Below are 13742 nucleotides of genomic sequence, written 5' to 3'. Positions count from 1 at the left end.
CACACACAGGAAGCGGAGAACAGACAGGTTATTGGTGTCATTTTGACACACACACACCTGCCTACGATTCTGGCAGGGCTTAATTTTATAACATCGCCTGTGCCACAACCAGGGCATCCTTCTGTCACCCTTCCCATGATCTACTCAAGGCAGTTCTTTCTCTAACAGCTTTCAGAGCCAGTGGTTTTTGCCCATGGATCACACCACCCCTGTTACCACCTTCTCAAGAAAGGCAGATGGGCTGCAGCTTGACCTCCACTCCACAGTACCAAGGTCAACAGTTCTGGCTGGCAGTTTTCAGACTCTACCATGAACTACCTGGAAAAAAATGAAATCTGGCAGACTGCTTTCAAGATATAATACAAAAACAAAACAAAACAAAAAAACCTACTGTATATAATTTCTCCACATATGTGGCCCAATCAGTGCAACATTAAGAATCTTACCAACTACTATACACATGGTATCAGACTTCATTTTTCCCTCCTACCATTTCTTTGTTCAGGGCAAACTTTGTACCAGAATGAGTGGGCCTCTGATAGGAGGAATCACATTCTTATCTGTGACTCACAGACTCACAGTACAGATGCCACTACTCTGCACACCTCAGGATCCAAGACATGAAGATTCAGTTAGTCCTTTCCACTAGACCCACTCCTGTTTCAACCCATTAGCACCTGAGTTCCCTTTGGACACTCTGTGCCAAGGAGGGGGCTGCTTCTCTGCCCGAACTTGAACTGGGGCCCTTACCTCCTTGCTTTAGGTTCCCAGACTATCAGGTGGAATTCACACAGCCCAAAGCACACAGAAATGCAATCAAGTAACCCATGCCAGCCCGGGGATGAGAAGTGGCAGCACCAGCAAGCAAAGAGGCTGGAGACCAACTGGAGCCTCTGCTCTGTTCCCTCCACCTTCAGTGCGACTCCTGTCCTAGACAGCCCTGTGGCAGGCTTCCTGCCCTGTGCAAAGGGAGCTCACTGCTCTGTTCTTACAGGATCTTCCTAGTGGAAGATTTCAGAGAAGCCATATCTCCCTTTAAGATCCCAACATTTATGCACTTTACAAGTTTATATTGTAAAAGCACTGTTGGGATAACATTTGAAGAAAGAGCTTTTAACAGAAGGAAGCTAAAAGTATGAGACACTCGGCCAATAATATAGCTCGGTTATTCTCAACTGAGGTGTATGCCCTGCATGTGGCATGTTTAAAGTGTAACATGCCTCATAGCAACATCTGTGTGCAAGATAACCACATAGAACATGCAGTCCCCACAGTTCTGATGCAGTTGAGTCACCTGCAGCATGTGGTACAGTAGCCTTTAATACAGGGTTGTAGTGTAGTCAGCAGGTCACACCACACGGCCTAGGCCAGACTGTCCAGGTCTATAAACACCCTCATGACGGTTACACAATGACAGAATTACCTGCCCACACTAACCACATCCTCATCATAAGGCAATGTGTAGCTACACTATTGCCCACACCACAAAAACTCTCTTCTACCAACACACCTGTCCTTCACTTGCATTCCTGCATTGTGAAACCGGGAGCCGCTTTTGTCTATGCTGCAGCCCAGATGGCGGCAAGGGCTACACATGGAAATCACACCAAGATGGATAAGAATGAAAATCACTTGGCCAAAATATTCCAAAATATACCATTATCTCACATATACAACATCAATAAAATACTTCATCCAATCCAAATAAAGGGGCCCAAATAAACATAAGCAGAAAAAAGGGAAAGGTGCTCATCCCATGGCAGGCTGGTAGGAGGCAGGACAGCCGAGTGTTCTCCATGTCCTTACCCTGTGAACCCCTGTGACCTCCAGAGCCCTCGTAAGGCAGAAAGCACGTTCCCACTTGCCGTGCTGGATTCAGCCTGTATGAACAGACAAGGGAGAAATCCGTTAGCATCTGACACTCTTCAACTGACAGCTGGCTCTCAGAGGTCCTCAGACGCATGTCTCCTTTTCCCTCATTTAGGACAAACAGACAGTCCAGAGAGCTGCTCAGAAATAAAGACCTGTCCTCACTGGCCCAGAAGCACTCAGATTCAGACATCCAGGCATGTAGTGGACTGGCCGTCATCACAGAAGAAAGCTGCTTTTAGACTTTACCCAGTTTCCTGACATACAACCGGAAGAGGCTCATTAAGTTGATCTGAGAAGGACAGAGAGTCAGTCACCAGTGTAAGTGGCACAAGTAAGAAATGTGCCTATGCAGTACTAAGCACATTTAATAAATACTATGTTCCATTTCAAATCTGATCTGCATTCTCTGGTTTAGTTTTGTACTAGGTCTCTGTTCACCTTTGTTCTACTTTTCCACAAGGATAGGAATTTTTAAAAAACTGCTTTGGTTGAGAAACAGTCTTCATATGGCTTTCTTTGAACACTCAAGTCTAGCTTTAAAAAAAAAAGTTTTAATTTTTAACAGTTATAAAAAAACAAAGCTGGACAGTTTATTCTACTGAATACAAGGCTTAAAAGCTACTATAATTCAGGTACTGTGGTACCAGAACAAAAGACAAATCTACTATCAGAATCGTCTTAACAATTGTTTTAAACAATTTTAGCAACTGCCTTGTCTGGTTAAGGCCAGTCATAATCTGCTTACAGCCTACAGCAGTAATGGTGAACCTTTTAGAGCTTTCCATAGTAACCAACAGCTGGCTGCAGCATGCATGCCACAGGTTTCCTACCACTGCCTGTAGCTCAGCTGCTGTATTATACAACGCCAGTCTAAGCCCGCGGTTGGACACTAGCATTACCAGACAGAGGCTCAGACCCACTTGTTGATGTAATGCAGGGAAAATGACTTTGAAATGGAAAAATGCAGCACAGACATTTGTCACAGGGATTAGCTTAACTACTCTATGTCAGTTATTTCAATGGTTCCCAGGTACTTCTATTCACTACTATATACCTACAGCCCAAACCCTGACAGACGGTCTACATTACAGTATTTTGCCACTTACCTTTGCCAACATAATTCTTGTCTTTGCCACATCCAAAGGTGTGGTGATTACAGCTGCAAAGCCACCTGTGTACATAATACCCAAGTGAGATGTTCACTGTGCTAGATAGTAACATTATGTTTTGCTTTGTAACACCTCACCGTTCTGCCCAAATCACCCATCGTTACGTCCACCTGACTGCACCATGAATAGGATGCACAAGTGCGAAATTTTAATCCAAATACAGTAAGTCCTTCATTTACAAGTCAGCACTGTCTTGGGAGAACTGTCCGTGAGCCCACAGTGCGAGTCTTACGCAGTACACCTGTACAAGTTCACAACTCGTCCATCTCTTCTGCAATGATGTAGAAGGGCAAATGAAAGACAACACTTTATGCATTCAGGTAAGAAAACAAGGCCTCACAACACCTCTTGCTCTTTCCTGGACCAGCAGACTAATCTGACGGTAAACAGGAAGGGCATGTGACCAGACAGGAGCGGCACACTGCTGTTCACGGCTCGCAGGGTCCACACTTTTCGGTGGGCGCTGTGCTTCAGACCAACTCCCAAGTGCTTCCGTCATTTCTTTTCTACATACGCCCCACTGCACAGCATCAGTGTATCACACAACAGCTTTCGGTATGAATGGCTACAGCCCGCCAGTTGAAAGAATAAATCTTTCTGCATTTCACAGGGTCCAGACAGCAGGTCAGTGAGTCACACTTCCTAGTTCAGTTTCTTCCTATGCCTGCCTTCCTACCTTCTCTCGTGTTCTCTTGATCTGAATATCATGGTGGCCAAACTGTTCACATATTTTAACAGAGTCCACATCTGTGGGCACAGCAATTGAAAGCTTTCCTTTTTCTGGTAACATGAACTACATTTTATTATGTCAATGTTTTATTTAATATGGTACAAAGATACATTTTAAACCCCAAGGGCCCTAGGAGAGAAACACTAAACCCCAAACGGGTTCTAGGAGCTGGGGGCCAGCAGCAGTTCCACACAACGTGCACACAACACATGTGAAGGCTGTGCCAGAAATAGCTGCTCTCTCCCTCTAACTGCCATGGCTTATGCACAAGAAGGCCACCTGATCTCTCCAAATAGTTTTCTAAATTTGTGGCTGAAATAAGATCACTACGGTGAAGCTCTTCTATACGGCACTGACTCTTGGAAAGGTGTACCCATTTATGTGTTTATGTTTATTTTTGGTTCCCCACGAATGTCACACACCTTATGGCTAAAAAGTGTCAAAATGAATATTAGAATCCATTTTAGCCCCTTTAGGATGATGAATGTGTAAAATTCCTGCCTCAAAATTTCAAGGGTTCCCTAAATTCTGACACTTGCTAAACCTAAATTTTGTGGTCTGGACATGAAATCCTAACTCTTAATGTTTTAAAAACATACAGTCTGCTCTAGAGGAGAAAATATACTTTTAATTGTAGAAAAGGATACAAGAAAGCTTCACATCCATTCAAAAATAAAAATGAAAATCCTAAGAAGCAAAGAAAAGGAAACAGACAACAAACATCATCTCAATTTCCCACTTTAAATACTACTGTATTGGGTTAGTCTCTCACTGGCAGCAGTGTCTATCAGGGTTTTCCTGCAGAGAAGCCTTCTTCTCTGCAGTGAAAGAGACCCAAGCTTCCACGCAATGTTGTCACATGGGAGTTATTTACTCTCTAGCTCCAGTATTTACGAGACCCTGCATGCCACAGGCAGGGAAACTGAAGCTTACAGAAGCTGGCTTGTGGAAGGTTCTGCTGTGCACGGAGCTGAGACTTGCTGGTAAGTGTGCCCAAATACGCCACTTGTCTGTGTGCTGCAGTGTGACTGTGGGAGGCACAGGGACTACATGAGTGTGTGGGCAGTGCCTGGAATCAAGTGCCTCAAAGCCTCAGGAGGCCTCAAAGCAACTGCTCTTTTGTAGGCAGACAGAGATAATTGGTTATTTTTCTTCCGGAGATGGGGAGACAGACTAACCCAGGGCCTTGGCACTGATCTTCACCCCTGACTCTTTTTAATTTTGAAACTAAGTTCTGAAATTGCTCAGGCCAGAACAGAACTTATCAATCCTCCTGGCCCAACTTCTCACAGTGCTGGGATTATAGGTATGCACCACCACACCCAGAATGACTTTGCACATCTCTAGTTCAGTGCACGTAGTGGACATTCAAACATAGAGACAAATGTCAAAAGTTTTCAAACTAAAATGTCAACTCCTCCTCTAAAAGGCACAGGAAAGGAAAGGCAGATGCTGACACCAGTGCTATCTTGCTCTGTCACTAATGCCCTACCTCATTTCCAGGAGCATCCTGCCTAGGGCTGTGTAGCCAGTACAGAGGAGTGGAAACTCAAGGTCACACGTATCCTGACTCCAAAAGTCACTCTTTCCACTGTGTAAGGACTCCTATATAGCATAAGACAAATTAAAATTTATTTCACTGTGAAAACCCATTTTCCTATTTGAAAATGTTCACAAACTTTTCTAAGCCAGTTAAAAAGACGTAAAACTTCACAGGAACATTTAATAAGTTTGGATACTTATTCTGGCCACTGGCAAAGGTTTACTTTCCCTTTGCAGTGGATGCCTGCCAATATTCTCTTAGAGACTTAGATTTCATTGAAGTAATATGAAGGAAAATTAAACAGAGAAACACCTATGCACTGAGAGGCCCTAATTTTAATAGCATGATAAAAACTGCTCTGTGTAAGTCAATAAAATATCAATTTAAAGTTCTTCAAATATCAGATTCCCTAATTCAGGCCTTGCAATGTTTGAGAAGACTGCAATACAGACTTGTGAAAATAACAGAATGGAGAGAGACTGGGCACAGGGTTTTCAGCTAAAATGTTGCTATATTCCATGTTTTACTTAAAGGAACTGTAAGTTACTGGTAAAAAATAAAAGAAAGGAACATGCTATCAGACAGGGACTAACTACCTGGTGCAGCAAAGACCCGCTGCTCTCTCATTCATGTCACATGTGGAACACCTCAGGTCTCCCTCCCAGCAGTGGGTGTTTCCGGTTAAGCTGCCTCCACTAGAGGCCACATCCAGGGGAAAATAGGCTGTCATGATCAAATGATCTCCCATACCTCCTTGGGGAGCAAATGCAACCCTGGCCTTCTCTTAGACAAAGGAGCTACCTTTCTACATTAGGTCAAGAGCTGTCACCTCAAGTGCGCAGCTGAGAATGCGGAGGGAGGCAGTGGGGAGCCCCGCTCATTCTCTGCTCCTCCAAGCTCTTCTTTCCTCCGATCTCTCAGGAAGGAACAACAGGACCTCCTCTATGCACGCCTTCTGCATGATCTTCAGAATGTTCCAATGTCCAAAATGTCCACAATGTGGTTTCCTGTGTCAGCCCTTCTCATTTGCTACCCAAATAATCTTTCAACCTCTTCTAGAATTTCAAGCCCACAGAGAGGTTGAGATATTTCTCTCCCCCACCTCTGCTCGCTTAGACAACAGAAATTATTCCCTATGAAAAATTTTCAAAAATAACAGTATACCAAATAAAACTAGAGTAGTAAATGTTGTAATTACCCACACATCATTATGGTTTTATGTTTAGAAATTAACCCTAAGTGAAAAAAAGCAGAAGTCTTTTATTTATTTTTTAACTAGTTTAACCCCTGACCAGAAGCCAGGAATTTCTGAGCATGACAAGCCATCAACACCTTCAATCTCAAAAGACATTCTTGGACATCTCTGCCAAGTAGTTTATAAACCAGCCTGGCCAAGGAGTTGTGCCAGGGACGGCACAGGGAGCAGTTCACTGGCAGTGAGTTGGCTAGTTCGAATCTGGAAGACGGCAAGGAGAAAGCTGGTTTCGGGTTGGAGAACAAGGGTAGTCACTGCCTGGATGGCCCCACGTGGCACCTGCAGGGCTGCTGGGGTGGCTGCCACACCTCCTGTCTCCCCACTGTGTGAAGCAGAGCTGCAGCCAGGGCTCAGACACTGTCAGCTTTACACAATATGGTTTTTTTTCTCTCTTTTCTTAGCATGCAAGAGGTTTGTATGTGTGTGAGTGATGCCCTTCTCCCTGAGATACATCTCCAAGCCCTTTTAGTGGTACTGGGGCTTGATCTCAGGGCCTTCATACTGAGTTACATCCCCTGAACCTGCCTTCTGAGACAGTCTTGCTAAGTCGCTAAATTGTCTAGGCTAGGCTCAAACTTTCAATCCTCCTGCCTCAGTCTCCTAGAGTGCTGGAATTACAGGTGTGTGCCACTACACCTGGCTGGGCTGCTTGTTTTTAATTGAAATAACAGGTCTTTACACCCGTTCAGTTTTATAAATTACAAAGTACTAATGATCCCCAAAGTCATTCTTTTCTGTTTCTCCATGTCACAGGCAAACTGACATGTTCAGGAAAGCCCAGAGTCTCCTTCCTGAGCTGGGGAGAGACTTGCTAACCCTGACTGTCAGACAGAACAGGCTGTGTAGCTATGAGGCTTGGGCACCCTCCTTCCCACCCACCGGGAGTATCCTGGGTCCCCCTAGAACACAGGCCATGCCACAGCACCCCACCACTGAGCCACCTGCACCAGGAGGGCCAGGACAACACTATCTTCCAAACAGCCCGTGTCTGACAGCAAGAGTCCTCCCTCTCTCCCATAACAAGTGTTGTTAAGTGCTTAATACAGAGCTATTATTTGGGAAAAGGAATTACAGTATAATGAATACCAAGGTCCTCAGTGTGTACCATTGACGATTCTGAAAGCAAATCTTTGAGCTATTTAATAAATATGACCATAGAATATTTACTCATTTCAAAATATGCAAGTTTTAAAGCATTGTTAACCTTAAGAAGTGGCTGTAGCTGGGTGTGGGGCACGTGACTGGAAATCCAGCTACTTTGGAGGTCAAGGCAGGAGGATCACAAGTTCGAGGCCAGCCTGGGGAATTTAGGAAAACCCTGTGTCAAAATAAAAAATGAAAAAGGACTGGGGATATAGCTCAGTGGTAGTCCACTTGCCCAGCATGCACAAGGCACTGGGTTTAATCTCCAGTATTGCAAAGAAAAAGGGAAAGGGACAGGGACCGGGGTGGGGGGGAAGAGAGGGAGGGGGGAGGAGAGAAGGGAGGGAAGGAGGGACAGGGATAGAGAGACACAGAGGGGCAGACTTTCCTTATCCAGGATGACTAACTTTCCATAATGCTTACTTTGTCCCCAGGGCCCTGGAGGGAGTCAACAAAACTGCACAATTAATTCACTTAGGAGCTGGGTAATGAGGACCTCTGGAGATGACAGAGACCACCTACCCCTTTACACATCCAATGTCACGGGGAAACAATTCCCCATCATAATCAGTCTCAGTTGATGTCACATTTAGAAGATGAATATTTCTGATGATCATTTTCACAAGTCAAATGGGTTTAATTTTTAATAAAAAATCATATGAAATGTATGTTGTTTTTTCACTCACTACAACAATAAAAAAAATCCAATCCAACAATCATTAAGCAACTGGAAAAAAAGTCATTTTCCAATACAGTTGACCTACCTTTCAGCTTACCAGCTTTGCATCTACACAGTTCACAATTTTCAGGAAAATTCTGACTTCATTGCAGCTATAATTCTAATTTAACCTTATTTGCAGTGATGATATATTTTTCTCTTAGACTTTTCACTTATTAAACTCTTTAAGGATCTGAGCTCTTAAATCCATACAACTAGGTGAAGGGTAACACAGCACCGCACCGTCACCTCGCGTTCCGGTACCACAAGATGCCCGGATGTGCGGCCGGCCCTATTTTCTGCACAGCGTGGCTCAGCCTTCCGTCAGCTGTGCAGTGGCCTCTGCTCTCCCATACCAGTTAATCCACAGCGCTGTCAAACTTGTCACCGGCCAGCGAATCCCTGCTTTTTGCAGAAACCATTTAAAGCCCGAAGCACTGCTCCAGGCAGACAGCTGCGCGCGCTGGGCCCCGGACTCAGCCAGCCTCTGCCCATGGAGGACTTTATAAATCAAAAGTAAGATAATCCCAGGGCCTGAGTGAAGGCTTTAATAAAGATAAAAAGTAAAAGGTAAAATCTGTCAAAAACAAATTGGTTGTCTTTCAAGCAGACACCTTTTTAGTAATATTTTCTAAGACAGTTTTTTAAACAGCTAGTGAAGCCCTCTTCATCTAAACAATCTGGAATTTCTAAAGAATGTTGTTTATGCATAGTTAATATTGTCACATCCACCCCCACCCCGGTTTCTCCCAGTATAATATAATCCTTTGCACCTGCAAAAGCTCCACACACTGCTGACTGCCAAGAATCCACTGCATGATCCTGCCGCCAGGACCAGAGGGCCTGTGTGTAAAGAGAAAGAAAAACACGTGTTACGAAACCCTTGAATTTATCAGAACCTCCTGTGGGTTGGCTCTGGGGATAGGAACTTAAGTGAGAAGCTATTTTGGTGGCATTTTTCACTGATGACATAAGTGATTTTCCCAAGGACTTAACTGCATTTTAAAATAAGTTAAAGAAATGACACTGGGGTGCTCAAAGGAAATAATTTTCAGGGAATGTTTCATACAGACACATTAAAACAAAAATAACCTCTTTAGGACAATGAAATGTCTTAATTTCCCACATAATTCTAAATATACAGAATTCATACAGTCCCGAATAGTGTATGTCAAATCCCTCAATTCTTTTAAAATTCTGTATTCAAATCACATGTTTGAAGGATGCTAATTCTGCTACCTGAGTGTTAATTTAAAATTTCTCAAAATATTTTTTGTACTGTTCATGTAATATGGATAGTTGAGGGTTACACAATTACCCATGGCCAAGTTCAAACTGGGCAAAGTTATTTCAAAGAAATGAGACCTTGTTCATCAAGAGTTTAAAATCTAGTAGAAGACAAGAGAAAGTCACATAAAAATGTTGAACAAGAGAGTGAGGCATAATCTCTATATTTTATTTCATTATTTTTTTAATCTCTGTATTTTAAAGTCATAGTCTTCCCAGACTATGGGAAGTTGCGTCCTGTTGTTATCTACTTTTACCTAGATTTTTATTTGTTTTTGTTATATCTAGGCTTTCTAAGACCAGAGTTTTGCATACTATTTTCCTTAGCTTTGCTGAGATAATCATTAAAGAAACTAAAGTATGCAATCTGATATTTTCAAAAAAACAAAAACACAAGTGAAAAGTGACATATTTTTGCACACAAAAAAACACTGCTATAATAAAGACAGAAACATTACCCACGACTCTAAAGTTTGTATTCCAAGGGAACCCCTTTTCTGCCCTCCTCATACTCCTTAACAATCTGATCTGTCAGAGTGTGTTATGGTTTTCCTATCTAGATGCCCCCCAAAGCCTCACGTGCTCATAGGTGGGACTGTTGGAAGTGATCGGATTATGGTGTGTGATATTTGACAAGTCCACTAACTGGCTTAGCATAATTTTTGGTGGGATGATGGACTTACTCAAGAGGGAAGACCCACTTGGGTGTCGGTAGCACCACCAGCAAGATTATAGCCTGGATGAAATACAAAGGAAAGAAGAAGGTAGGCTGCTACTTTCTGACTGACCTGATGGACACTGGTTCTCCTCCACCAAGCCACCCTCCCTTGGAGCCAGCCGACTATGCACTGAAACCTTTACAAACTGTGAGCTAAAATAAACCTGTCCTCCTTTAAATTGTGGGTGTCAGGCATTCTGCCCCAGCAATGAGAAAGTAACTAAGACACTGTAGCATAGTTTGCCTTTTCCAGAATTTTTTGGAAATATAATTACACCTTTAAAAAACATCTAGCTCCAGATTATTTTATCCATGTCACTGCAGATATCAACAGTTCAAAGTGTATCATAGATTTACTGACCTGTTGATTTACATTTGGAATTTTTCCAGTTTGGAGTTATTACAAATAAAGTCACAATGAACATATGTACCTAGGGGAGAAGGAGTAGGTCACAGGGCCAGGTACTTTAAAAACTGCCAAACTATTTTCCAAAGTGGCTGTAACACTGTATATTTCTACCAGTCCTAGTTTTATGCATATTTCCCAACACTTGGTATTGTAGGTATTTAAAAATTTTTAACATTACAGTAGTACCTAGGTTCACAGACATAATTCTTTACAGCAAACTGAGTTGAACGAAAATTGAATCAAATTCAATGGTTAGGTCCAATGTTGACCTTATGGGGAAGTTTGATTTGGTTCTTATCCAATTTCATTTGTGAGCAGAGTCATGGAGAGAATTAAGTCCATGAATGGTGGCACCACCATATAATAAACATGTACTAGTATTTCCCTGTGGTTTTAATTTGTATCCCCTCAATGACAAGACATTGAGCTTCTTTCCAGGTACCTGTCTGGTAACTTGCACAGGCTGGGCTTGCATCTGCAATCCTTCTCACTTCAGCCTCCCAACAAGCTGGGACGACAGGCATGTGCAAGTACACCTGCTCTGGTTATCCTCAGTGTCCACTCGAATGTTCTGCACATTTTTACTGGGTTGTGTATTAAGTTTTCACAGTTGTTAATATATTCTGGATGTAAGTCATTTGGGCAAATATAGCTTCGCCCAGACTGTGACTTATCTTTTTTTTTCTCTTACCACTGCCTTTCAAAGAATAAAATATTTTAATTTTGACAAATTCCAAGTTGTCGTTTATGGTTCTGGCTTCTGGTGACACATCTAAATAATCTTCTTTGCTTAATCCAAAGTTACAAAGATTTTTCTCCTATGCTTTCAGAAATCTAAGGTTCTTGGACTTTACTTTTAGAACTATCATCCACTTTGGATTAATTTTTATATAAATGCAAGTATGGCCTGGAGTTTTGTTTTTACAAATAGGTATTTGGTTGTTCCAGCAACTGGGAAAAAAAAATGATCCTTTCTCCAATGAACTGAGACATACATGGCCTCAGAATTAGCTTTCTCACTTTTGTCAAAAACTAACTGTTTCTACATGTATGGCTTTTTATATCAACTCTCTATTCTGTTTTAATCTATAGATCTTGATGCCAATTCTCTCAACTACTCTGTAGCATTCAGTAAATTTTGGAACCAGGTAGTTTTTTGTTCACCAATTTTTTCCTGACTATTCAAGGTTCTTTCCATGTCTGTATGAAGTCTTAGAATCAGACTATTAAAGTCTACAAATAGACTTCCAGGAATCTGAGTTCACAATGAACCTATACATCATTTTGGGAGAATGCAGGCATTACTAATGTTAGTTTTTAACTAAAAATATGGTGTATCTGTTTACTTGGGCCTCCTATAATTTCAGTTTTGAAGTTTTCGGGAAAGAGGCTTTACACTGATTTTTACACTCAGCACTCATCTTGTGCTCTATTTCCCCACTAACACCCACATCTAGAAAGCTGAGAGGGTTGCTACAGAAATGGGGTCAATGTCCTATAAATGAGACACGCATGGCCCTGTATTCCAGTTTTAGCAACTTATTTTTTTGGTACTGGGGATCGAACCCAGGACCTTGTGGCTATGTGGGAGGTTAGCAACTTTTTATGATATTTAGTAAATTAGATATATGATAATGTATTGTGTCTCTCATTTCTATCTACGCTAATTAATGAAAGGAATTGTGTGAAAGAGAATTTATTAAATTTATTGACTAAAAGTTTAACTATCAAATAGAGCTTTGTAACTCTGCTTGTGAAGGCAGATAAGCTTTAAAAAGTGTTTTTACAAACAGGTTTCCAAAGACAGGCATGGTGGTGCAGGTCTGTAATCCCAGCACTCTGGGAGGCTGAGGCAGAAGTGTTATAAATTCAAGCCCTGCCAGCCTGGACAATTTACTAAGAACCTAATTCAAAATAAAAGGTGGGGAGGGGCCTGGGGATCTACCTCAGTGTGAAGGCCCTGTGTTCAACCCTAATACCGCATGCACATACGGAGTGTGTGTGTACGATGGGCGGACAGAGAGAGAGAGAGTGCTATTATTAAATGTAGTGTTTGGTATATTTTCAGTGAATGCTCCAATGTTTACAAATAAATTTATTCTTTTATAGAAAACATTTTCTCCAGAGCACTTACAAGCACTAGAGATAGAATAAGAAAATGTGAGAAACTAAAAGTGTAAATGAGGACCAAAATGTATAATAGATATTATGAAATAGGAAGAAATGTTGGAAGGGGAAGGGCAGTCAGGGTAAAGGAGAAAAAGGAAAGGAAAAAAATGAAAAAAAGGAGGAAAAATGGGAACGAAGCATATGTAGAGAGGGAGGGGTGGAGGGGTTTAAGAGAGCAGGAGAATGGGGAAAAAATAAGAACCAAGATACATCACATAAAGGTACAAATTCCCAATGATGAATGTGATTGTAATGTACACCTGAAACGTACCAATAAACTCAATATTTAAAAAATAAGAAAATGATAGAGTAACTTTTTTAAAGTAATGAAATGTGCATTTCCTCAGGCTAAACACATTTCTCACCTGACTTTTCTTTCGTGCTGGGGGTGGAACCAAGACCTTGCACATACATTCCAGCACTGAGCTACATCCCCAGCTCAAACACCACTCTTAACGCTACTCTAGTAAACTAGGCTGTTACTGATGAGTGCAGGCCACCTTCAGTTAGTTAATTTCTTGATATATTCCAACGAGGAGTTCAGTCCAAACAGGCTTAAAATACCAGTAGTAAAACTGAGTTTATAAGCAACAGTAAAGAGCAAGTAACAAGATGTAAACGAAGGGCACACAGGAGGGAGGACTCAAAGATCCCCTGTGATTCATAAACGCAGCAAACAATTACTGAGCACTGCAGACTCAAGGCAAAAAAAAAAAAAAAAAAATGTTT

The 13742-nt window shown here is 41.9% G+C and overlaps 1 protein-coding gene across 2 annotated transcripts in view; it reads right to left on the bottom strand.

Annotated features, from left to right (window-relative positions):
• The window catches only part of Slc25a26 (solute carrier family 25 member 26), a 128678-nt gene that overhangs the window by 2900 nt on the left and 112036 nt on the right, over nucleotides 1–13742 (bottom strand). The window contains exons 7-9 of one of the 2 annotated variants that reach the window (XM_010608051.3): nucleotides 9204–9273; nucleotides 2979–3043; nucleotides 1807–1880 (exon numbers count right to left, since the gene is read on the bottom strand). In XM_010608051.3, the coding sequence (XP_010606353.1) occupies nucleotides 1807–1880; nucleotides 2979–3043; nucleotides 9204–9273 (209 nt within the window). The remainder of the gene's footprint in view (nucleotides 1–1806; nucleotides 1881–2978; nucleotides 3044–9203; nucleotides 9274–13742) is intronic. The other variant, XM_010608052.3, reaches the window with a different exon arrangement.

Source organism: Fukomys damarensis, unplaced genomic scaffold (genome assembly GCF_012274545.1).
Source record: "Fukomys damarensis isolate Sample0158 unplaced genomic scaffold, DMR_v1.0_HiC HiC_scaffold_28, whole genome shotgun sequence".
In the NCBI taxonomy this organism is placed as follows: Eukaryota; Metazoa; Chordata; class Mammalia; order Rodentia; family Bathyergidae; genus Fukomys; species Fukomys damarensis.
Note: the sequence above shows the minus strand (reverse complement) of the source record. Positions and strands in the feature narration are given on the sequence as shown.